This window comes from Anopheles coustani, chromosome 2, assembly GCF_943734705.1.
Source record: "Anopheles coustani chromosome 2, idAnoCousDA_361_x.2, whole genome shotgun sequence".
NCBI lineage: Eukaryota > Metazoa > Arthropoda > Insecta > Diptera > Culicidae > Anopheles > Anopheles coustani.
The window spans coordinates 76,173,441-76,197,999 of NC_071289.1; the positions used below are offsets into that span (position 1 = coordinate 76,173,441).

Genomic DNA, 24,559 nt, shown 5'->3' on the forward strand with positions numbered 1-24,559 from the left:
TTCCAACAAAGTAGTGTGACGTATATTTCAATAAAAACTTCAATAATATAATAAATCGAATCATCCGAGTGCTTCTAACGATGCCCAAGAGTCGTCTGCATCGATAGTAACAAATATCAAGTGTCGAAACTAACTTACACACCACTTTAGCTAACAAAACTACGATGAAATATAACTGTCCGACTTTGCGATTGGCCGTCAAAATTCTGACTTTTTCCACTCTGTTGTTTATTGCGTCGCTTGGGTACGATTTTTTTCACCGTTCTTTTTGCACGTACTTCGTAGGAAGGTGCACCAAGAAGATGCAATGAACAAAAATCATTGTTATCAATTCTAAGTACTCTAAAATCGACCACAAAGTCGGACGCATGGTCATTTTTTGAGCGTCCGGATTAACTTTGGGCCCAGTGTACGTCTCAATCGTAGGATAGCAAGGTAGCAACTCGCAAACAGCAATAGGATATGCCACATTTTTAGAGTCAAATTCGAACGGAGTAGAGCGAGCGTCGTGCGAACTGCATGATAATCGTCCACGAAAGTCCACGTTAGCAATCAACTTTGGAGCTTTGAAGCGTCTTGAATAACTGATAAGAAAACACACACACGCGCACACACAAATAAGCACGCAAAACACGGAAACAAATAGTTCAATTTTGATAAACAAAAAAAAATAATACAAACAATTACATACTACAATTGAGAGCGGAAAGCGACATGTACTTTACCATTTGGAAAACGTAGTAACATCGTAGTTAACTGATCGTGGCAAAGGTAGAAAAAAATCGCAAAGAAAGAAAGAAACCGATTACAATTGAGAAATGTGAGATGGAAAAACGCTTCAAAATTTTACGGTCGGTAATACTAATATGGCTTTTTGGGATTTTAGAATCATGCACTAACAAAAAAAACCCCGTTTGCTTTGAGAAACTCCGATTTGAACGCCAATACAGTGTCGCCCTTGCCTTCGCTGTTACTTCTTCGTCCTCGTCTGCGTCAAAACCCAAGTTCTCTCGCCCTCTCAACGTAAGCTGTTCTTATCTTCAGCGTTTTTCCGGTAGGAATATATAATATCGTAATCTTCATTTCCGAGACGCAGCTGACTCAAAGTCAACGTATTTATCATAACCAAGCTAAGGAAAAACCAGTGGTTGAAAACCACGGACAAACGTGATAAAAGAAAGCAACACAAGATACCAACCATTTACTGAAGTAAAGCATGAACGTTACATGGTAACATAACGCTGCTTCATCCACATGAGCCGAACCAACCAAAGAACAAAAGCAGCAATTATTTAAGTGTAAGTACTTTGTGCTGAAACAACAGCAAACCCACAAACCCAAACAGTTCCCTGTTACAGGGAAAGCGAACGTTGCATCCTAGTAGGCAGAAAACATTTGTGTCGGTTAGTGGTTAGGAAAAGGAAGGAAAAGGCGAAAAGAGGAAAACCAAACCATATTGTGATTAATCCACTGCGCTCTAGTTGATGTAGTGTAAGGTTAGGAACGTGATGCACTTAGTCAACGGTGCAAATGAACCAATACTGATCTTGCATTTTGTTTTCCATCCAGCTACCCTAAACGTTTTGTCTCTGATGTTTGATAATCTCTTCAACTGCGAGAGAAATAATAAACCCCCCGCATAAAGCGATGATTTATTAGTTTATAACGGGTTGATTTAAAAATTTACTAATCAAAAGATTGTCAACCTTTGGATCGATCGATTCGTTATCAATTTTTATTACTTGCTTAACTATCCAAAAGAAGAAGAAGTCCGTCAAGTTCAGCATACCAAAAACCAGTTGTTTTCGCTTGCCTTACTACCGGATAGGAACAGTTGGCTCCAATTGTACATATCCAAACTGTTTTTTTTAGAGTTTCTTTCTGTCCAAAATACAATAAAAATAAAACTAGCTAACACGCTAAATATTGTTCGCTTTTTATTTCTTGCTAGAACAGACTTACGTTGTAATTCACGTATCAGAAGTAACGATGACGGAAAGTGTGTGTGTGTATGTGTTTCTGTCCTTCCTAAGAACCGAACCGAAGTTCACCTGCTGACCCTTGGGCCGATAGGGCCTTAATATTTCTTATAACATCATCTATAACAGTTCCGCCGGAGTTGTTCAACTTGCGGGAAGTTCCTGTGCTGTCGATATACTTTAATACGTTTTACGTGATTTTTAATTTTCATAAAATAATTTTTCGTTTTTGAGAACGTTTCAATTTGTGTGTGTAATTCCTTTTCTAAAGTATATTTAAATGTTACACTATAGTTGTTATCTCCAATAACTTTCATTTATTATGAACCGATAGTAAAACATGTGATGTTTCGGTCGTCGGTACTTTAAGTTTGATATCAGCTCATGTTTTCTTCGTTTAACGGACACAAACTCGCTCAGCACAGTAAGAGCTAGCTAAAACAAGGTACAGTTTTTTTAATCGTAATACGTGTTCTGATCGGAAAAAACATGGTCCGAAACCGATTTCCCGTCGTGCAACGATGAGCTGGATGAGAACGACACAACCGGTGAGATTAGAAATGTTTTTCATCAGCAAAACAGAAGGAACAAAATCAACCACAATGAGATGGGTGCTTCGGAAACGATTCGTTTTCAACAATCAAACAAACGAAGCAAAGTATCACAAAGCACGGTTTAAGCAATCATCCAAGGAAGCGATGAAACAAATGGTTACTGTGTGGTATATACTTAGATATTATAGCATTTTCCTTGCCTTCGTTGATGTAGCGTTTTTTTTAAGTGTGTAAATCTATTTTTAGGTTAATTTTTTTTTGTTCGCGAGTATAAGGAAAAATTATACGGATAGCGTTTGCGGAGAGAAGCCTTGCAGATTTTAAACCTTTTCTAAGGCGAGTAGCAAATAACCTATGTTCTTCGTCACAGACATTATTATTGTCGAAAGGATTGCTCGATTGAAATGGGTTTCGATGGTTGAAGCTCTCTCGAAGGGGGTGGATACAAAAAAGTCAAAATCAGTCTGTTAGTTCGATTGGAAGATGGGAAGACTCGAGGGGAGCGTTGGGTCAGAGATTCTTAAAGTTACAGTTCTTCTCCGTTTAGGAAGGTGGTAAGTAGATAGGACGAGGGAAGTTAGGTAATCAAATAGCGATAGAAAATTGGTAGGCCCAAATCACAATGTTAAAATGTTACTCGAAAAATTATTAAACGCCACGTGGTACGACGATGATGTTGGGGAAAATATTTGTCCATGTATCCGGCACTCCCTCTCTCTCTTTCTCTTCTCAGTCGACGAGTAAATCATTTCCAGTGCAGTGCGCATCGTCTTACGGGCTAACTTATTACTCGTCATCGTCGTCATCGGTAAGGTAACACTGTGAGATATTATCCTGTTTTGCAGTGCATTTATAATAACTACATTTCCCTAGTGTACAAGTATATATATAGGACAAATTGTGTGCAATAGTTTAACTACTATCTATTTAATTTACTACAACATTTAAGCATGCATTGCATAACAGAACATATTCACAAAAAGTGGGCGCGGAAAACAATTTCATTTTCCCGAACCTTCCTGGACCGACATTTAAACACTAACTCTCACTATAGGAAGCATAACGAGAATCGATTCTCCTGCTGAACTAGAACTAAAAGCCGGGTTACAATTAACTCCTTCTTCAGTATAGATCCAAAGGATAATTTAAAATGGGAGAAATTCTTCTTCGAAACTACCAACCCTCGACCAACGGATCCTTTTCCCTTCGTTCTTATCACAAATCAGCATCACTACATCCGCAAAGGCTTTGACGTCCCTGCCCGGGTGTCGTCTTACAGCTTCCTTCGAGCGTCCTCCCCGAGCAAAGCGGACGTTGAGCATCAAAGCTGTGGATAGAACTGGTACGAAGTGGATGTGGTCGGGTTGAGCAGGGCGTGACGCTGTCGTTGTTTGCGCTGTTCCGTCATCTACGGGAAAAAAGAAGTAGAGTGAGGAAAACGGAAGTATAAAACCTTATTCTGAGCCTCCGCATACCTTATTCTCCAGCTCCATTATCTGTGCCATCAGTTCCCGCACGGCGATGTGGTTCGTTTCGAGCAGGTTCTTCAAGCTGCGCAGCTCGATCTGCTCCCCGTCGCCATCGACAGCGGCCAGCGACATGGCGCGCAACCGCGGGAACCAGTCCTGGATGTTCGCCTTCACCATCGCGTGCACGTAACTCTCCGGTCCGGTGAACTCGGTCGGATCCTTCACCTTCACCAGCACGATAAAGTACAGATAGTGCCACATATTGTGCTCGTTCTTGATGTGCTCCTCGAAGCTGACCGTCTTGTTGTCGAACGCCGACCGGTTCAGCCCGCAAATGAAGCAGGTGTTCTTCAGGATCAGCTCCTTCTGCTGCTTCTCGCTTCTCAGATCGGCGAACGTGTCGATGATCACACCGAAGATTAGGTTCAGCACGATAATGATGACGATGAAGAAGAACAGTAGATCGTAGATGACGCGCGGTACGAACAGCGTCTCCTTGCGACTCGGTGCCCGCAGTATGTCCCCGATGCCTCCGCCATTCCGGAGCCCCTGATTCATCGTGGTAATAATGCACATGATCATCGAATCGCAGCCCCGTTCCTTCATCTCCCCATCGGCCCCATCGGCGGCTTCCGCCATCTGGTTGATTGCCTTCGAACAGGTTTGTTCCACCACCTGTTCCATCACTCCGGGTGGGGGTACCATGTGGCTGGCGAGCGTTGACGCAGCATCCCCACCCTCGCCGCAATCCATGGCGCCAGCATCGACCGGGGAAGCCACCGACGGTGGAGTATACTCTTCGTCCACCGGCACTAGGAAGTCATCCCGGAAGAACATGTACCCAATGATGGAGAACATGTACACCAGGATGAGAGCTAGGACGGCTGTCAATATAATGGAGCGACCGTTTCGAGTTACCGAGCGTATAACGTTCAGCAGCGTTTCCTCACGATAAACCACATCGAATAGCTGGAAATAAGGTAAAAAAGGAAATCACAAAAAATAGTTAGAGAAGAGTGACCGATTTGTAATACTTTTGTTATACTATAAGTCAAAGAGATTGTTGCTAGATTAGCATCAAATCACTTACAATATAGGTTTTCTATCCTCTTAAACGTAAACCTACGAATCCACTTTTTCGCAAATGCAATAAAATCATCGTTATTTGTATACTATTCGATAGTTGGCAAGGCAATTTGAAGACTTAAAAGGATGAATTTAAATAGATTTTAGGAGAAATGAAACTAGCCTGAAAGGATGGAAATGATATAAACAAAAATTGTCGTTACCTTTTCCAAAAACCCGTCTTCCATCTTTAAATAATAGCTTAAAATTTATTGTCTAAATAAACATATTTTGTTATTGTTACTTGTTTTATGAAGCTTTAAAGTGAGTATGCTGTTTGGAAACCAAAAAATGTGAATTTCAACTACATATTTAAAGTTGTATAGTTTTTCTAACGGTTTAAAGCAAACAAATATTTTTAAGATGATTAATTCATTTGAAGAAACTAAAGATGCTGTATGAAAAGATGGTATAAAATGTCTCAAACACAACACACCTAACTCGCCTCCCTTACGTACCAAAATGGAGAAGAAGAATGGATGCAACAGGACACCGAACACACAGAACAGCAGGTAGAAGAAGTGATACAGCAGTTCCGCATCCGTGATGATCGAGACAAAGTGTTTCTCGAGCGTTCCGTAGTTCCCCATCAGGCTGATGATGTGCACACCCTTCATCACGACAGTAATGCAGCCGAGCAGCCAGAGGGTCGGTTCGGGTCCGCAGGAAAATATCAACCGTAAGATCAGAGCCACCACGAACGTCCGGATGCCCGACTGCCTGGGCAGCGTAATGACGATCGCTAGCGAAACCAACATCACGATCCAGATCAACGACGACAGATGGAAGCTCAGCTCTGTGGGGAGAGAGGGAGAAAGGAGGGGAAACACATGGTGATACATGATCACGCGAACCAAACGAATTGATATTTTCCTCTTACCCGGTACGGCATTCTCGAACGGATAGAAAAACGCCACGATCAAGTTGATCAGCACGGCCAGATTGAACAGGATGTTACTCCACAGCGACATGTAGCTGCTCACCCAGAACAGGGCCGGCTGGCCGCGTAGCTTCTTCTGCCACTTCATCTCGTTGAACATGGCCTCGTGGCGGTCGAAAAAGTCCGCCACCTTGCTACCCTGGTCGTCCCGCTCGGCCGTGTTGAGCACGCGCACCTTCGTGTCCTTGGTGAGATACTCGCAGATTTCCGGAATCGGAAAGACGATCTGCTCGAGCGTCCGATCGTGCCGCACGATCTCGATCTGTGCCGTGTGCGTCTGGTAGAAGAGAAGCGCTTGGTTCGTTTTACTGTTCGCCTTGCTCGTGGCACTCGATACGGCCGATGCGGCGGCGGTTGGGCCTCCCGCCCCACCAAGGCTTGACGCTGGCGTAGCAGTGATGGTGAGTCCGGGACCGCTGGCCGTCGCTGCCGCGCTTCCGGCGTATGTGTCGATCTTCAGCAGACTCGCAAGCTCCTTGTTGTGCTGCGCCAACTGATGGCATAGGATGTAGATGTTGTGGCCGACCTCCTTCGGCGATACCCCCACATCGTCGTCATCGTGTCCATCATCACCGAGTTCTTGGCGCAAACTACCATACCCATCGTCACTCCCACCGCCACCGCTCCCACCTCCTCCCGCACCCCCACCGTCGTTCTGGTTCAACAGCAGCAAAATGTTCTCATCCTGATGATACGCCCGGCAGGCCACATCGATCAGCTGCTTCGGGTTCATGTTCGCCAGAATACGCTCCGCGTTCTCACTGTCCCCGCGGGACTCCATGATGGCCAGTAGCAACTTGGATGCGTTGTTTTTCAACTCCAGCACCAAATCCATTCGGTTTTTGCCGAGTGGATTGATATCGTTCAGGATCAACGCCGTGATGATGTCCAACCCGTTCGACTCGTGCGTCGCGATGCAGTTCTGATTGTCGTGGCACGGTCCCTGGCAGTACTCGGTGAGTGTTTCGAGCGTTTGGTTGATCAGCGTCACGTTGTTCTCGTTGATGTACAGCCCGAGCAAACCGAGCCCGCCCGTCGTCGAGCCGCAAATGCAGTCCAAGAACATGAGCGTCTCCGAGACGAGATTGTAGTTGGTCTTGTTGTTCTGATTCCTCAGCAGATTCTGCAGCTCCGGGTTGTGGTTTTCGCAGAGCAACTGTAGAAAGCGTAGGATCGGTTGCATCACGAGCACCTTGTTCGAGAGCTTGTTGTTCTCGTCCTTGTCCTTGTGCTTCTCGAGCTTCTCCGCCAGGATATCTTCGAGCGCCGAACTGCCGATGCTCATGAGCGAATTTTCATCCCCATTATCCGACCCGGTGCCATCGGAGGTGGCCGCCAGGTTGCGCGCATTGATGTACGACTGCTGCGTCATGAGGGCGGCATTTTGAAGCTCCTCCTTAAAGTCCTCCGTGATCACGATCCCGTTCACCTTGTTCACGTTCTTCCGTTGGCCGAGCTTGTCCAGATCCTTGCCCTCCACCTTGCTCTCGCTCGCCTTGTTCGCCGCCATGTCGGACGTGTTGACCGTGACGGTCGATTTGATCTCCTGCTGGGCGTCTTTCATCTTGTCGAAGAACACCTTAAAGAACGACTGACTCAGGTCGTTGCTGAGGAACTTGTTGTACATACCCTTCTGGATGATTGGATTACCACCCTCGAGCAGTGCGATCCCGAGCTCGATCGCTTCGACGAAGATCGACGGTGAGTTAATCGATTTGATCACCAGCTCAATCACGAGATCGCTGGCACCTTCCTTGTCCAGGTGGTTTTGCACTTCGTGCAGCGTTCGCCCGGCACGGATGAGGTACTTTGCCCCGGGACCATGCGATACGCTCGCCGTCAGAGGACCAGCCGCACCTCCTACACTCGCCGCGGGTTGAAGAACCGCCGGAACACTGGCCAGTGGGCCCACCACACCGAGCGGAAGGGCTACCGCCGGTGGTTGCAGTGAGAAGTCATGACCAAAGTAACGCTTCAGCAGGATCGTACGCAGATGGTCACCCTTGTCGCCGTAGTCGCAATCGATCGTCATCATCTCTTTCAGTGTTTTCAGGATCTTCACGCACAGCTTTTCCTCCTTCTCTTCAAGCAACTTCTCCGTGTGCTTGATCAGATGCCGGATAAAGTCACCCGTCTCGCACTTCTTGCGTGATTCCGTGTTGAGTGGAAACAGTAACTCCGACCGGTACAGGATGTCCACCAGCAGCGACTGTTCCGCCTCGACCAGCGGCTTCAGTTTATCCTCGAGCAGTGACACGATGTCCTGCAAGCCCTCGATGATGCTTCGGTCCATGCGCATGATCTGCGACTGGGAGCGTTCCATCTTCGCCTGCTTCGTCACCAGCAGCCATTTGCTGGTCTGGCGCGATAGCATGGCCGTTTTGTTGAACATTTTCACCACCTGATTCTCCAGATCGATCGGAATCGCGATGCCGCGCGGTTTCGCCTTCTCCGACAGCGTCCGGATGCAATTTTCCACATTGAAGCGCTGGGATTGCGTCAGATCTTTGCACTGCGTCAGTTTGAACGAGTTCTGGAGGATCTTCACGAATATAAGCTGTCTTTTCTGTGCTCGAAAGGGAATAAATAATAAAACCTCGAGTTAATGAAGGGTGATTTACAACAAAGAAATGATCCTCCATAAGCAGTTAGCGAAATACGTTCAAAGTTCAACGATATCTAGCCTAGCTTCTTCTACGAAACACTCTCTTTTCACGGGCGTTCCTTGCCTGACTTAAAACCAACTTTTTCAGCAACGGCAACCGAATCTCGTTCATGCTGTCCTGACGCAACAGCCGCTTGATGTGATACCGTTGGCCGGAGATGATCCGGTTCAGTTGCTTTTCCCACGCGCGGTTCGAAGCTTCATCTTCCTTTTCAGGCACCTCCAATTGGGGATGTTTCTTGAGGCAGCATAATGTAATTTTTATGACGTTTGATTAAATAATTCCGATACTTGAGGGACTGGAAAATAATAGCTAATAAATGTCTGACTTAAATATCCACTTTCCGAAGGGTAATAAATCAAACAATTCCCACAAGGAAAAACACTTTATGTCCTTGTAAATTTAATTCCAAAGTTTGTCAACCCTTCAACATTTTCAAAAATATTTAAATTAAAGAAAATGAACTGAACTTTCCTCGGTTTCGCTGGTTTGAAAAATACCACTATCTCGTTCACCCCCGGCGGGTGGTCTGCCTACTAACCTGAAGGGCCGTACTCTGGTCGGAAAACTGACTGTTGAAGAAGGTGATCAGTATGTTCATGACCTCGTTGCAGACGTAGTTCTCCAGCTGGCGGTTGGTGAACGCTCCGCCCTTCACCACGTTGTTGATATCGATCAGGAACGACTTCTCGAACAGACACCACATATGGTTGGACGAGTAAATCTCCTTCACCTCCACCTCCGTGTCGATGTAGCAGTGGCACAGGAAGTCGACGTACGCCACCTTCACCTCCGGGATGCAGTCCGGGTGCGAGATCATAGCCACGATATCGTCCAGCGCCAGCAAACTGTTGCACTTGATCTCGGTGTACACGTTCTTGCCCATGGTACAGCAAGCGAGCAGCTTCACCAGCTCGATATGGTACATCAGGGGACTCGGGTCGGCCAGCGTACCGGCACTGTAGCTGCGCATCAGCTCAACGAACGAGTTGAAGGAAGCCTTGTCGTTGTAGAATACCAGCACCTCCTCGCCCGCGTTGACCAGCTCCTGCATCACCATATCCTGGCACTTGCGGATGAACTGGTTCTCCGCCTTGATGATCGTCTGGAGGAACTTGAGATACTCCACGTGGCGCCCGTGTATTTCGATGCAATGGACAAAGTGTTGCACCACCTTGTCGCTTACCTCGTTGCAGAGGTTTAGGTTATCTTTGAAGATGGCACACACCGTTTCAGCTTCTAAAATCTGTAAACGAAAGATATGCAGGATGAGATTGTTTATTTTCATAAGCCAACTAATAAAAGAGCTCGCTCTGCCATCCCTTACCCCCGGGTTAAGGAACAGATCCAACTGTTTGTGCAGCAAGATCTGATTCTGCTGATTGCCCAAACAAAAGTTCTGCAGAAACTCGTGCGCCAATCGCATCAGCTCGTTCATCCGGTAGTCGTCCTTCTCGTCGTAAGGAATCTGCAGCAGGTCCAGCACCACCGTGTGCACGCCAACGTTACGCAGCAGTCGCTGTTCGTGCTTGCGTGGCTTCACATTCCCATCCGGACCGGTGGCCGTAATGCACAGTTTGTTCATGCGTATCAAAATCTGCTGGATCTTCTTGTACTCCTGCGCCTGCTCGGGATTCAGCTCCGGGCCGTGGTCGAAGTTGAGTTGCGATTCTTGCTTCACCAGCTCCGGTTTCCCTTTCGCTCCGGATCCTCCCCCTTTGCCACTCCGGCCACCATCCCCTTGGTCGTTGTTACCACCTTTCGAACCGGAACCTCCACCACCTCCACCACCACCGTCGGCTCCGTCTCCCCCTTCACCGCCTGCGAGCAAATCATCCGTCTGCTTCGACTTGTACACCCAAAGCTCCGACTTTTCCACGCTCTGCCGCAGAACGTCCAGATCGAACTTGATCTGCTTGTACGATTCAACGTCGCTGTCCGACACGAGCAGTTGCACCTGGCGGAAGGCGTGCAGTACCTCTTGCCGTTGGCTAAAGTGGCGGAAGAGTAGGTGCAACGCACCGGATACCAATGCCGGATACTCGTGCATGATCAGGTGGAGCAGGACACGCAGGAATGTTCGTCCGCCCTGCCCATCGAGATCCAGCGGGTTGTAGGTGTCCTCCGTGCAGCCAAAGATACCTTCCGCCTGGAAGCCGATCGATTCGAGGTCGATGTTTTTCTGCCGCAGATTTATGTTCTCCGCCGTCGGTGGCGCATGGGAGGTTCCTTCACTCCTACCACCACCGGGTCGTGTGTGTCCATCCGCCGAGGTTGTACTCTCGTTCGACATCGTACCGTGACCTTCGGAAGTGGAATCGGATCCCGTGGTGGTAGTCATCGTTTCGGTCGTACTGTTACTCAACGTTAGCGACACTTCCGACGTGGTATCACCCGCACTCCCGCTACTGTTCCCGTCCACCGTGGTACTGTCGGCCGGCGCAACAACTGACACCAGCGGAGACGGTTCCAAACTGGCCCGAACGATGGTCGGTGGCTCGGGCACGATTACGGTGGGTGGTGGTGGTGGTGGAGCAACGAGAGCCGTCGCCGCCGCTGCCGCCGTTTGCTCATTTTCATCAAATTCTCTTTTAAATATCGACAGTAAACAGCTGATCCGATAGTCCAGACGGACGTCCAGGATGAACTGGAGGATTTCGATAATCTTCAGCTTGGTGTCCATCACCAGTGGGTACTCCTTCATCAGCTGCGAGACGGACTTGCGGTGCTGTATCGTGGGTGACACGATGGCGGTCGAGATGGGACCGAGCGTGAGCGACGTCATGACCGCTCCCATGTCTCCGATTCGTCGCAACACGCCACCCTCCGCTGGAATGAGGGTAGGAACAAAGGTCTGTGTGAGTCGATGAACTGCTTGCCCCGCAACAAGGGTGGGACAATCCGGAATTGATAATTTTGATTAACATTTAATGCCAATCATACGAAGTCACAACCATTCGTTAGTAGAATCTACGTTATTAACCATAACCACTACTACTACTACTGGAATAAAAAATATACTATGAATAAAACTCCAATGAATGTAGCACATACCAACTCTGCGAAATTAGAAGGGGCAAACAAATGGAAGCCAACAGATTGTTCTCCCCAAAATTACGCGCGACCCAAATCAATTCATGAATATGGAAACATTTTCGTTAATGCCATATGAGACGTTCTAGGTCCAACCCTACCACAACGAACTACTGCTGGGTGGAAAGATTGACGAAAATGATTATGTCAGACACAGTGGTCTCTCGCCCCCTCTGCTTATCCTCCGCATGTTTCCACCATCATTAATCCAGCATAAATTCCATTAGATTCCGGCCAAATAACATCACACATGACACGTACAGACACTCATGAACCGGTGTAATCCTTCTTTTGGCATCCAATGGTTGTCGTTTTCGTATTTGTCAATTCACATTACGATAGATTGGGTCCTTTGAAGAAGCAGTGGAAAAGGCGGAAGGATATCGACTGGACAATCATAAAATACAAAGGGAAGGTTACGTGGAAGGAGGATAATTAATTGTTTAGCATTTAGCAACGTTCTATTGTGAGTTATTACCCTGTGCCACATGCAAAAAATTGTGTAATACTAGTGAAACTACAATTGCTGGAATTTGTAGAAATTTTCAATTATTTCCTAACAAATCAAATTAACTTTCAAAAGTAGGAGTTTGGAGTTGTGCCTTATGAATCTTTTGATCAGATTCATTGAAGCTCGATTCATGAATCGTTGGGATTATTCGGGAGTCATTCATATTCATGAATATGAATATGACTCTGCTTATAAGATTTGTAGTAAATGTATTTGTGCTGGATAGATTATTACGGTTTTAAGATAAACTTATAAATGCTTTATAAAAATAAAACTCAGTACAAAGTACAACACAACGATTAACAAACAACTACCAATACACAGCAAGCAATACACCAATCCCATTAACACTTACCACCACCGTTAGCACCACTTTCGCTACCAGACCCATTGATGGTTGCTTCCGGGATGCTACCGGACCGTAGCTTGGTGGCGTTTTTCGTTGCCTCGATAGCTGCCAGCACGGCCACGGTTGAGGCGGACCGGTTCAGCTTTTTCGGCATACCAAACTCACTCGTCAAAAGCCCACCACCACCACTGAGACTGCCACGCTTGGCGACGTCGTCGGTGGGATCCTTCCGCCCGGAAAGGCCCTTACCGCACGCCGTAGAACCAGCCTCCTGCCCTTGAATCGCGATTTCCGGCACTCCACCGGCACCTTTCTCGTCAGCTGGGAGGTCATATTCCACCGGACGATTGTGATGAGGATGACGATGATGGTTTGTTAGTAATGATGATAAAACGTGCATAAATGATTTGCGAACGTCATTGATAAAAGGTTATATAGAACGGCCAAGCATTCCCTGCGAGCATTATCGAACAAAAAATAAACAAAAAAACGGAGGCTTCTAATAACACTAGACACAACAATCACAGAATAAACTGCTGTAAAACTAAATGGCCTAACAGCAATCGAAACATAAGGTCTCCGGGCCCGAAATGTCCCACAACAAGCACGAGGGACACGCATCTATCCTATCAATTAATTCAGCCCAAAAACCAAAGCAAAACATTTCTCCCAGCTTATAAAGAAACCGATTGTTAGATATGGTTATTAGTTAACACAACAAGAGAAAAATGAAATCGAACCATCGGCGGGTCGCTCTTTCGTGACTTACAATCGATGTGACCTGTCGGAAGCCCGGTACCGTCGGCTTCACTGCTCGAGACGCAGTCCAGAATGTTCAGCAGCGTCTTCGTCAGCCGCAGCAGATCGCTGAAGCTGTAGAACCCGAAGTAGATCAGATCGCGCGCCAGCTTGACCACCTCGAACGTCAGTTTGTTCTGGTCCTGGTCGGCAAACCACATCTTCGACACGACATGATTGCACAGGTAGTCCTCGACGAAGGCGATCGTTTTGTTGAATCGTGCGCGCACCGCCTCCTTGTTGCTGTCCGGTTGCTTCTCGATGTCGTAACTATGGGTAACGGGGGGTTATGAAAACATTTTTTAAAACCATCAATCCAAGCAACCAAATGCTCGGTTCACACTTACTCGTTTATCGACATAACGGTGGGTATTTCGGACCAGAGCCGCGCGTACTTGACCGGTGTGACCGGTTCCTGTGGGTCGCGATCGACGTGGAGGTGAAGCATGAGGCGACAGAACGACGCCCGTAGGTCGTACGGGACGGTCTTGTCCGACATGCAGCGAAGGATTAGATCAATGTCCAGATGGGGCGAGAGGTTGTTCAGTGCCAGGTACTGCCGGTTGAGGCACATGTTCGAGAACAGGTTCAACTGGTGGCGGTAGTAGTCGAGGATGGCTGTGTCAACCGTGCGACCAATCTTCAGTCCCTGCGCAAGCCGACTCATGGATTTCGATTGCTAGAAAAATAAACCGAAAAGTCACCATATAAGAGCATACTTTAAACGTGGTCAGCAACAATTCGACCTACCGTGCGACCCTGCCACATTAGAACCACCTCGTAGCGCTTCTTCTCGTCCAGCTTTCGCTTTCCTTTCGCGGAGATTCCACCCTTAGAATCCGTACCGTCGATTCCACCGGACGATGTCGATTCATCCACCTCCCGAATCTCGGTGAACTCCCGATTGCCACGCTCCAGCTCGTTCAGATAACCCAGCGGATCATCGTCCACCTCGCGCAGGAACGTCTCGATCAGTATGTCGGCGTTCTTCGCGCTCAGCACACTCTTGCAGATCAGTTCCTGCGTTACCGCTATCGCCTTCTTGTTCGAGACGCACAGATCGGACAGGTAGTCAAGGAAGCGCGACTGCCAACTTTGCATGTTCTTGCGCACCAGCCCGACGAACGTTTCAATCTCCGCCGCCGTGATGTGCTTCTCCAGCAGCTTCCGGTTGTTGTGCAGCAGCGCCGTTATAGTGTCCTCCGCAAGAATATCGTACCCGATCTGTTTCTGCATCAGCCCGAAATGTTTCGCGATGTACTCTTGGTTTTTGCGGTAGTCCTGTTGGCTCAGCTTCAGTATCCGGTAGCACAGGCGGAAAATGTTCTTGAACGGTGCATTCTTCGGGTCGCCCAGTTCGTCGATCTTTAGGAATGGGCCGTCACTACCCTTCGTCTCCTGAAACGGTCCCTGTAGTATCTTGAACAGTTGCTTGAGAATGTACTGCTCGCGAAGCAGCTTCTGCCGGTCACGATTCGGGTTGTTGATCGTCAGCTCGAGCGCGTCCGACTTGTTCTGATCGTTCTCCTGGCCGGCGATGAAGAACACAATGTCCTGCAGTAGTGCGATCAGGGAGCGTCGTTCGTTAGACGAGATCGTGCCATTCTCGAGCTTCGTACTCATGGCCAGCAGCAGTTTGCAGGCATCGTTGGCAAAGTCCAGATCGCGAACTTCCACTGGCGACACCGGGATCAGCTGGAACGCTTCCTTGTCCTCCTTGATCGCCGAGCAGCCCACCTTCGACATGACGGGCTTGTCGTCGTCCGCATCGATCGGGACGGAAGTCGCGTGAACCCACGTGCTCGAGCAGAGGTGCCGTAAGCGGACGTAGCTCGACTGCGGAACCAAACCTTCCGGGCGCGTGATCGTCGTCGAGTCCAGCTCGAACACGGACGCGATGTCGGTCGAGTGTGGCACTGGCACGAGCCGGAACGAGTCGCCGCCCTGCGGATGGCTCGAACTGCTCGACTTTTCCGTGCGCGAAATGTCCTCGTCGATTTCGGCCGCCAGATAGTAGCCGGTGGCCAGATGCTTGAAGCGAAACAGCGAGTTCCAGTGACCGGCACCGCCCCGACAGCTATCGTGCTGCACCACCTCAACCTCCCACAACGCCTTGCTGCTTGTGGCCGCCGTCGCACTGCTCCGACCGGTCGTGCGCAGGAACACATGCTGCTGCTTCCGGTACTCGTCCATCGTAAGGAACTTTTCCTGCTCGGCGTGGAACAACCGCACCACGTCGCCGCCCTTCAGCACGTCCTCCTGGTTCTCGCGCTGCTCCATGAACAGCGTGATCTTCCAGGAGGTGGACGAGTTGAGCACATTCACCTCCTTGCTGCCCGGGTTGTCGGGCAGCTCGTACGTGGCCGCCACGTGCAGATTCTGCCGGTTCGCATTGACCGGCTTCAGGATAACCTTGTCGCTCACCACCACATTATCGCCAGCCGAGCGCAGCTTGTAGAACGGCATGATGTAGAACCAGGAGCCCTCGTTGCCGTTCGCGTCCAGGTACACACGCATCGCGTTCTTCTCCAGCAGGGCCGGCAGCCGGATGTTCACCGTCACGTACTTGTTCGACTTGAGGTGAAGCAGCTGCACCACGCTACCGTACTGGACGACCGTGCCGAGAAGTTTCTTGTTTTCCGACTCGTTCTGTTTCTTCTCGATTTCGGCCGCATGCTGGTTTGGTTATCAAAAAGAAAAAGCAAAACTCGATTAGTGCTCCAACTTTCTCCTTCTCATTAGCTCTCATATCACAACCGGACGTAAACCATGGGTCTGATTAAAACCACCGGAAGCATCTTGCTCTATCTTATGAATGTAAAATGTGTCTACAAACTTTTCCCACTAACCCAACGTGATGCCCAAAACGAAGCGGGAACGTCTTACAGTCCCGCATTTCTTGCCATTCCGATGGGGAACTAATTGTCGCTTTTGCGCACGAATAAATTCATCTCTCTAATTAACCTGTTCCGAGATTATACTGATGGGCCGATGTTTGTTAGTTATCAGGTGAAACGCACGGTGCTCGGAAGACACCATATGGTTGCGAACAATATCTGTTTCGCAACTAAAGCCACCAGGTCTCGGACATAGGGAAACCGGAATATAACAACGAGGTAAAGTTATAAAACTCCATGGCTTAATACCAGATATTGATCGTATGGAAAACAGACGATGTTCCGTAAACAATTTGACTCGATGGTTGTAAAAAAAATGTTATAAGCCATTTTGTATGCTGCAATGCTTCTCACGTAAATTCATATAGAAGTCACTTACAAAATTAAATCTAATTCATGATACGTTGATCCACTTAATCTTTGCAAACATGTTGCACTTGATGTTTGAGAAAAGAAAACTATAAAGATTTATCATTGTTCTTCCAATTTGTAACAATGCGCTATGCAAATAATTAACACGTTCGTTGTTTGCGTCATCCACAAATGGATTAGTCACGTTAGATAACGCTTTTTTTATCCTTTAAGTAATGTATTTTCAATTTTCAAACGGCTGATGAAAGTATATTTTAGGTCCTTTCAGCTGACCGTTGAGAGTATCATTTGAACAACGACCGAATTAAAGCTGTTTTGGGTTCTCTCTATGTAACTTTCTAAAAACTACTCGTTGATGATAGAGAATGCCGTTAGGAAATACACTTTCCAAAGGAAAAACGATAGTACTCATTATTCCCCGTTTTCAGATCGTTCGCTCGCTTTCGCTGTGTTGGCATTCTTTCTACCTCGGGGCAGCACCCGTTAGACCAAAGGCACCAAAACACTCACGTGCAACCGCTTCAGCAAACTGGTGTCGGTGTTCGTTGTCGTGCTTTGCTTGGCCGCCTTCCAGAACTGCTTCTGAGCCGAGTAGCGATTCATTGGGCAGATTTTGATGAGACAGTCGCGGAACTTTTCCGGCGGATCCGTAAGGTCGCCGGCCCCGGGACACACGACCACACGGTCATCGACGAGGCTAGTGCATAGAGGAGACGGAAAGGGGAAAGTAAATGGATCAATATTCGAACGACCACAGCAGCCGGACAACACAAGACGGATGATACTCACCCGAGGGTACTCAGGAACCCGGACACGCTGCCCTCGGAGTAAAGGGACACGATATCGCCGAGGTGCAGGAAGCTAACCGAACCCATCGTACTGTCACCCATTGTGAGGCTGTTTGCTATTGTTTCTCCGATCGTTCGTGAATGTATCCCGCTTGTCCTTGCGGTTCTTTCTCCGATGAATTATCAGTTAACCCTCCGGGGTGGATATCTGGAAAGTCCTCCCCCCCAACTTTGCAGGCAAGGAAGGGAAGGTTCTATAATGGAGGAATAATTCCCCACACTTAACCTAGCTTTTCCGTTTGTGATGCTGATGCGCTGCTCTCGAGCGTTTGCCTTCCACCTCTCGTCTCTTAAAGCTTCACGCCAGACCCTTTGGCTGGCGGTTGTTTCAAGCGGTCGAACATCTGGAACGGAAAAAGAAAGGGGTGGAAAATTTAGTAAAAAATATATCCAACAACTTTGTGCATGACTAAGAGCGCATCCATTCCAACGAAGTTTCGAAGAAAAACCATAAACGGTTCGGTGTGAAGCTGTGGGAGGCCACAAGGGCCCCAGGCCTCTGGTGTTCGTTGCAGTGTCAATCGGCGAAGAACCACTTGTCACCTTCACCAACGAGGGAAGTCAGCGTTGGCGAAAAACAAAAGTCGTGAAATGAAAATTGCACCCAAACCGGAACGGCGACGAACGGAGCGAAGCGGGACAGAAAATTGCATCGCAATGACCAGTCTGTTAGTCGGTCTGTGTTCTATCGTCTTTTCCCCCGAACGGGTCCACCGATGGGAGCTTCGATCCGGATGCGGCGGGAAGTATCTCCCGACAGGCAAGCGGAAACCATTTAGCTGTAATTGCAAAACCATGCACTCGCCGTCTCCCGAGCGCACGGATCAAATGGCGATTAAATGGAGACCAATTGCTGGCCTAGACCCCCCTCTCCTGCTGCCCAGGGAAGAGCGGGGGGTCTCGATTTGCCATCGGCGTTTGGGGGCCGCTTTTAGAGCATGTGTTTCATTTCCCTTTCGCCCACGAAATATTGTGCTATAAATTTTTGGTACAAATTTGCCTCAGCCAGCGAACGGGTATTATTCATCCTCCGTGGAACGGTTTATCCCCTCGAGGGGGGCGCCAAGAGTATGCCTTTCTTTTTTTTAAGGAGATATTTTTCCGTGGCAACATTATGGACTCCATTTATAACTGCTCGTGGGGAATAAGAATAATAAGCTAGTTTATTAGCTTCCTACGCCAAATCGAGCAGAATAAATTCAAGTATAAATATATTCATTTTTTCAAGCCCACAATAGACTTCATCAGGCTTAGCAAATCGAGCACACAGAGCTAGAACATTTATATACCGATATTGCACTCGCGATCGGGGCGAACCTGTGTGCGTTTCGTGCATCGAATGAGTTAGTTTAAATAAATAAAATCTCATCACCCGCACCAGCTTCGCCTAGATGCAAAGGCACAACATTCAAAACAAATAAACCAAGCTGATGAGAAAACTGGCAAAGGCATTGGCGAAGCAATCGCGGTTCCCTTGCGCCCCATCAACACCTTTCAAGGTGCATCTTACGACGCAGATAATGATCGCTAATGAGATGCGCATGACACGCTCGGGTCTAAGCTAAATGTAAAATCAAAACCTACGCAGGGACATGAGATGATCGGTTTTGCAATGTACTTAATACATACGCGCGAGGAAAATGAAACACCGGCCACCGGTATTGAGATTCATATAAATCACCATCGGCAAGTTCTGGCTTCCTGCTGTAAACGACACCCACTTCCTTTTCTGATGCTTGAAATGGATCGAGTGATCGAGTGAAATCTACATAAACATTCGCAAACCGAAACTGGATTTCGATCGGATTACGAGGAGGGAAGAAAAAAGAAGCCATAAATATCTTGATTGATTTCAATTCGATACCATTAACGATTCCAGAGCATTTCCAATCGGAGGTCCATGAAACCCAATCCCGATTGGCGAACGATACTTTGCTTTTTCTTATGTGAAGAAAAGTACGCGATCTCCCGTGTTACTGGAAGGGGATTGAATTTTCCACGATCAGTCCCAAACTCGGTGTGTGGAAAATAGCCTCCCTTTTTGTTATGCCTAATCCCTGAACTGAATAATCTCCCGCGAACCTATGGTCCCGATCGAACCCGAGATGCTGTTGTAAACATAATCGAGAGTAAAAGTTAATGTAACGCGGGTGTTTGCAGCATCCCTTCTTCTTCGAAACGAAAAAAAACCACCCATGTGAGAAGAACGTGTTCCGTACGCGAGTGTACTCCCCGGGTATTGTTTTGGGTGGCGGTACCAGACAGAGGTGAGTCAAAATCGAACTCCAAAATAGACAACCGATTGGAGCTGGGATAACGGGTGGTTTTTCTTTGGAGCCAAGAAGCGAACAAATCCTCGCACCATTTCTTGGAGCGGGAGATGTCAAGGGGACGGTCGGATGGGAGAAAATAAACATGTTGCCACCAGGCATCCATCCAGTAGTACTAACACGCGGACACACGCACACACACTGGAGCACGCAGCATGACATCATGTCGGGGTTTTGGCGGGGAACAACCCGGCGGAGGAGCCAATTGAACGTGATTGTGCTAATCAATTCACCGGTTCGCCGAAAGCTATTCCTACGTTCAGTAGAACCGCTATATACCGTCAGCTAGTTCCAACGATCGATAGTACAACGAACTGAGCATCTAGTTTATCTTCCCTCTCAGATGCAGCTAGGGAAATGGTGAAAAAAAATTGGTTAAAAGAATTGTGCTTCTTGTGGTATCCATAATTTGTGCTATATTAAAATATTTTAAACAAAATAAGCGACATTTTTAACATCATTTTTTAAATGAATTCACTTCGCGAGCGTAAGACAATTAGAACCTTGAAAGGAACAAAGTATTGATTATTTCAACTGAATATTATTTTTACTGAACAAATTTGAAATAACCTACAACTGCTTTGAAAAGTATTCCAGGATGTCTAAATATATTTCGACTAGTTGGACTCAGAGCTTCTCAAAAATATAGTACTGCCAATTAACTTGTAATGAATACGCCTTTTAACGAGTTAAATTGTATTTATGGAACATCTTGTTTTTGCTGTTTAAAATTTAGACAACTCGTTAAAATTTTGTATCCGCAAAAAAAGGAAAGTTTTCTTTACACCTATGCATCGTTCAATGAAAAGTAACAAGTTGTTTCAAATTACTTTTCATAACTTTCACAATGTTTAAGGTTGATGACAACATTTTGTACACTTTTTATGAACATTATTTTGTGGGATTTACTTTACTTCCTGCAAATAATATGAACACTGAAACAATTTAATTTAATTAAACTTGAAACAATTTCTTATCGGCTTTAAAAGTTCATTTAGAAAAAAAAGATCCAAATATTGGATAACATTGAAAGGACGCGTAAAAATGTTTATATTTACGTTAATATTTTTAAGTATATCTATTATGGAATGCTTATTTTTGAGCTTCGTTCGAGGACGTCACGGAGTATGTGCCCAGCTTCTCCCACGCGACCTTCACGCGGAAACAACCCGCTTTGGTAGGGCAAGATATTTCAGAAGAAATCGATAAAGCGAGTTTTTCCTCCCCGGGGGTCGCTCCGGGAGAAACTTGATACCGGCCCGACGCCAAATGGAGACGCCTGGTGCCCGACTTTGAAACGCTACCCGGAACCAGACAGCCATTTCCCGACCATGATTCGAGGTTGGCAAATGAAATGAAACGAAATGAAATGTTTTACAAACAACATACAGGGGCTTGGGGGTAGGGTTGCGGTTTTTCGCTGGACGCGTGCCACGTCGAGTATTTTTCATTTATTGCCATTCGCCGGTGGCAATTGGCCCGGCAACCATCCCGGGCTCGTCATTGGCCAATAAACCCGTTTACGATCCAATTGGCAGCGCGCGGCTCCCCTTCGAAATGGTGTGCGTTAAAGGTCCTATGAATTATTCCGGGCGCACTTGAACCTCCCAAGGAGGTGGAGGATGAACGTTGTATAACTGAACCGTGAATCAACCAAACGGGGGAAGAAAACTGTTCTTGATAGAGTTTGTGGAGCGAAAAAATGGAGTTGAAGTCAACATAAACTTGTTACTTGCCTGACAGACTCTCACCTCCCGCTGTCAGGGAAGTTGTCCGGTTCCGTAACCCAGTTTGCTCCGAGTTTAAGGTTGATTGAGAGGGGTAGCAAGAGCGAAGACGAACAGAAGAATAATGGCAAACAGTTTTCAACGAACACCGGCCGGCGCTTATTTCCTTCCTTACTGTCGGATGGTTATGGGTAGTGAAGGTCCTATTATGATGCGAAAGGCGTTGCATAAATATGGTTAATACAAAAAAACACAACTTAGACAAGCATGGACGAGGCGAACGAACGAAAACCGTTCCTTTCTTGCTTTCCCGACCATAGAATTTGTTCCCAGGGACTGCGATGTGAAAAGAGGTATAGAAAATGTGTTTCACAATCATTTGCCTATACCTAATTGGCATTTCCGTACGGTTTCCGCATTTATGCGACGTTACGTTCAGTTGCAATTCTCCACCTTCCTGCCCTCCGCAACACGCTCCTGTGCTAACCCTCGCCCCAGTTGCCTAAGTTGGCGCACAATGTTGCCAACGAAATGCGGCTGCGAACAAACACCTAATACCCAGCAAGGGAGTTGGCCGGTGCCGTTCGTTTGGTGCTGGAAAAAAGGAGATTATGTTACCAACAAACATACACACACATACACGCGGGAGGATGTTACAACACACTGGTGCCTATCACGGTCCGCCCGGCACGGAGTGTGTGTCGTTGTAGTTGCTTTCTCAACTCGTATTTCCGTGGCTACGGTCGGGTGTTGCATATTCTGCACTTGCTGCATCAAATGCTGTTGTGCTTCTGATATGGCCAAAGTAATCGGCTATAAGCTGTGCATTGCAGAAATAGAACAGTGTGGAACTTAGGGCTGAGGCATGGCGCAATCATACTTCACCAGCACTGATTGCCATTGTACTTTCACCGATTCTTGCTGCTGGACTAGTTCCGATAGCACGCTTTCGTTGGGTGATTTGTGTGAGAGCTCTAGAGCGATTGCCGCTTTTAACTGGAGGTATCTGTTGTCCTGGTTCAGTGGAGGCCAACGTCCGTAACCACAACTGGGATTTGATACCTCCTCTGGAGACATAATTATACTCTCGGTATTTCGACAAGGTTGCTCCAGCAGTGTGTCCATTAGTCACTGACTCGATCACACCTTGTTCGTGATGGAGTTTTGGAATTTCTCCAGTGATGATCCTAATGGAACAACGACGCAGAACTTGGTAGACCATTTGTTACACATCGAGAACACCCTAGCAGGATGTCGGCTTCCGGCTCGTTCCAACCGATTTTCCAACAGGCAACCATCACCCGAAAAAAGGAAGTCACACATCAGGAGTTTTCTCTCACACACAACGACGGGTCAAATCGCAGCGTGGTTACGTAACCACAGGAAGGAGTGAGCCTCACGGAAGCCGAATCGGACCCGGACCACGTACCACACGGGGTTCGGGGAAAGCAAAAGTACTCTACTGGGAGTCGGCAGAATGGCCTCGTGGTGGGCTAGTTGTTAGAGTGCGTGCCTGGTGCTGCGACCTGGGGACGAGCATTAGCGTCATTGGTCCTACGAGGTTCATCGTTCACACCCGTAAGTTACATTATCACGTAGCTTTCCCTTCCCAGCGTAGGCCCAACTTTGCAACAAACAAACTCAAGGTGATGAAACTGATATTGGAATGGTGTTTTTAATTACGAAGCAACAGCAACTATAGATCTTGTGTTCGGTTTTTGGCCTCTGAAGTGTCTGCAAAACAATTTCCATCATCCGCTTTTAATAATAAACAATGAAAACTATTTCAACATAGCATCAAGAGCGTTCAATTTGTTTAAAATTAAAAAAATAACTCATTTCAATTTATTGCTTAAAAAATAGAAAAGCTAAACAAAGAAAAGTAGAACAGTAAAAAGCCAAACGATAACTCAAAAACGAGTACCAGAAAATCCACATTGGAAAAGACAGAGCTTGCAAACATTAAAAGCCAAACATTTCCTCACCTTGCGGTATATGCCAAGTATCATCGGGCCGACGTTAATTCTTTCGAAAGAATGACTTTGTCAGGAAACATCAGGAGTTTTCTTTCACTTCCACCCTGCTTTGTGAGCCGTCAAGAAAAGGGCATGGTTGTAATATGCTGCAAAGGATCAGAAAAGTGTTTCTTTGTGGCTATTAAACCAAGCCATTCCCTCCACCTTTTGTAAAGATGCAAATGCTCCAGCAGGAGCTAGTAACAATACGTCCGTCAAAACCAAAGAAAATTGAGCTTTTTTTTTTGGAAACTCAGTAAAGTTTGTGAGGCTGAAAACAAGGGTAATATTCTACTTTACTCTACTGAAAAGTTGCTATGGCAGTTGGTGCAGAAATCTTCAACTAACGTTCGTAAAATATTTATGATAAAATATAAAATATTTAAAAGTAAGATAAAAATGAAAATCTTATGTTCATGCATACCGCAACGTAGTTCTCTTCTTCCATCGTGTTAAGATGTTTGCAATAGGTAGTGACATTCACATCGCTTCAAAAGCATTTCTACTGCTGAGGTATTCTAGAAAGCCCCGGAGAAAATTTCCATTTTCGCATGCTATTTGCATTCGTGAGAAGTTTTCTCTTTCTACCCACCAGCCCAGAAAACATTCTTGCTTTCCTTATTTTCACTTATTACGGACAGAGCACCTCTCGAGCAAAAGATGCTTCGTAGCATAAATTCCTCCATTTCCTGCCCCAACATGGCCAGATTTAAATTTAGCTGATTACGGCGATGGCGTTGGGCGATGGTTATGGTTTTGCTTAAGTTTTCGTTATGCTTTCGTTAGAAATTCCGCTCGGTGTGTCGGCAGCTTTCTCATTTGCTTCGAGAGGGCTCTTAAAAACTCTCGAGAATTTTAGGAAAATATGACCATCGTAATGTTTCGG

General features: G+C 46.8%; 1 protein-coding gene across 1 annotated transcript in view; it reads right to left on the reverse strand.

Moving 5' to 3' along the window:
- Positions 1–1,935: 1,935 nt before the first annotated feature.
- LOC131262861 (inositol 1,4,5-trisphosphate receptor) overlaps positions 1,936–24,559 on the reverse strand; it is a 31,304-nt gene continuing 8,680 nt past the window's right edge. The window contains exons 3-13 of the mRNA XM_058264946.1: positions 17,543–17,945; positions 17,264–17,450; positions 14,235–16,160; positions 13,832–14,163; positions 13,456–13,754; positions 10,061–11,562; positions 9,275–9,979; positions 6,008–8,633; positions 5,586–5,923; positions 4,009–4,971; positions 1,936–3,941 (exon numbers count right to left, since the gene is read on the reverse strand). Of these exons, the coding sequence (XP_058120929.1) occupies positions 3,855–3,941; positions 4,009–4,971; positions 5,586–5,923; positions 6,008–8,633; positions 9,275–9,979; positions 10,061–11,562; positions 13,456–13,754; positions 13,832–14,163; positions 14,235–16,160; positions 17,264–17,450; positions 17,543–17,643 (9,066 nt within the window). The 5' untranslated portion in view covers positions 17,644–17,945 and the 3' untranslated portion in view covers positions 1,936–3,854. The remainder of the gene's footprint in view (positions 3,942–4,008; positions 4,972–5,585; positions 5,924–6,007; positions 8,634–9,274; positions 9,980–10,060; positions 11,563–13,455; positions 13,755–13,831; positions 14,164–14,234; positions 16,161–17,263; positions 17,451–17,542; positions 17,946–24,559) is intronic.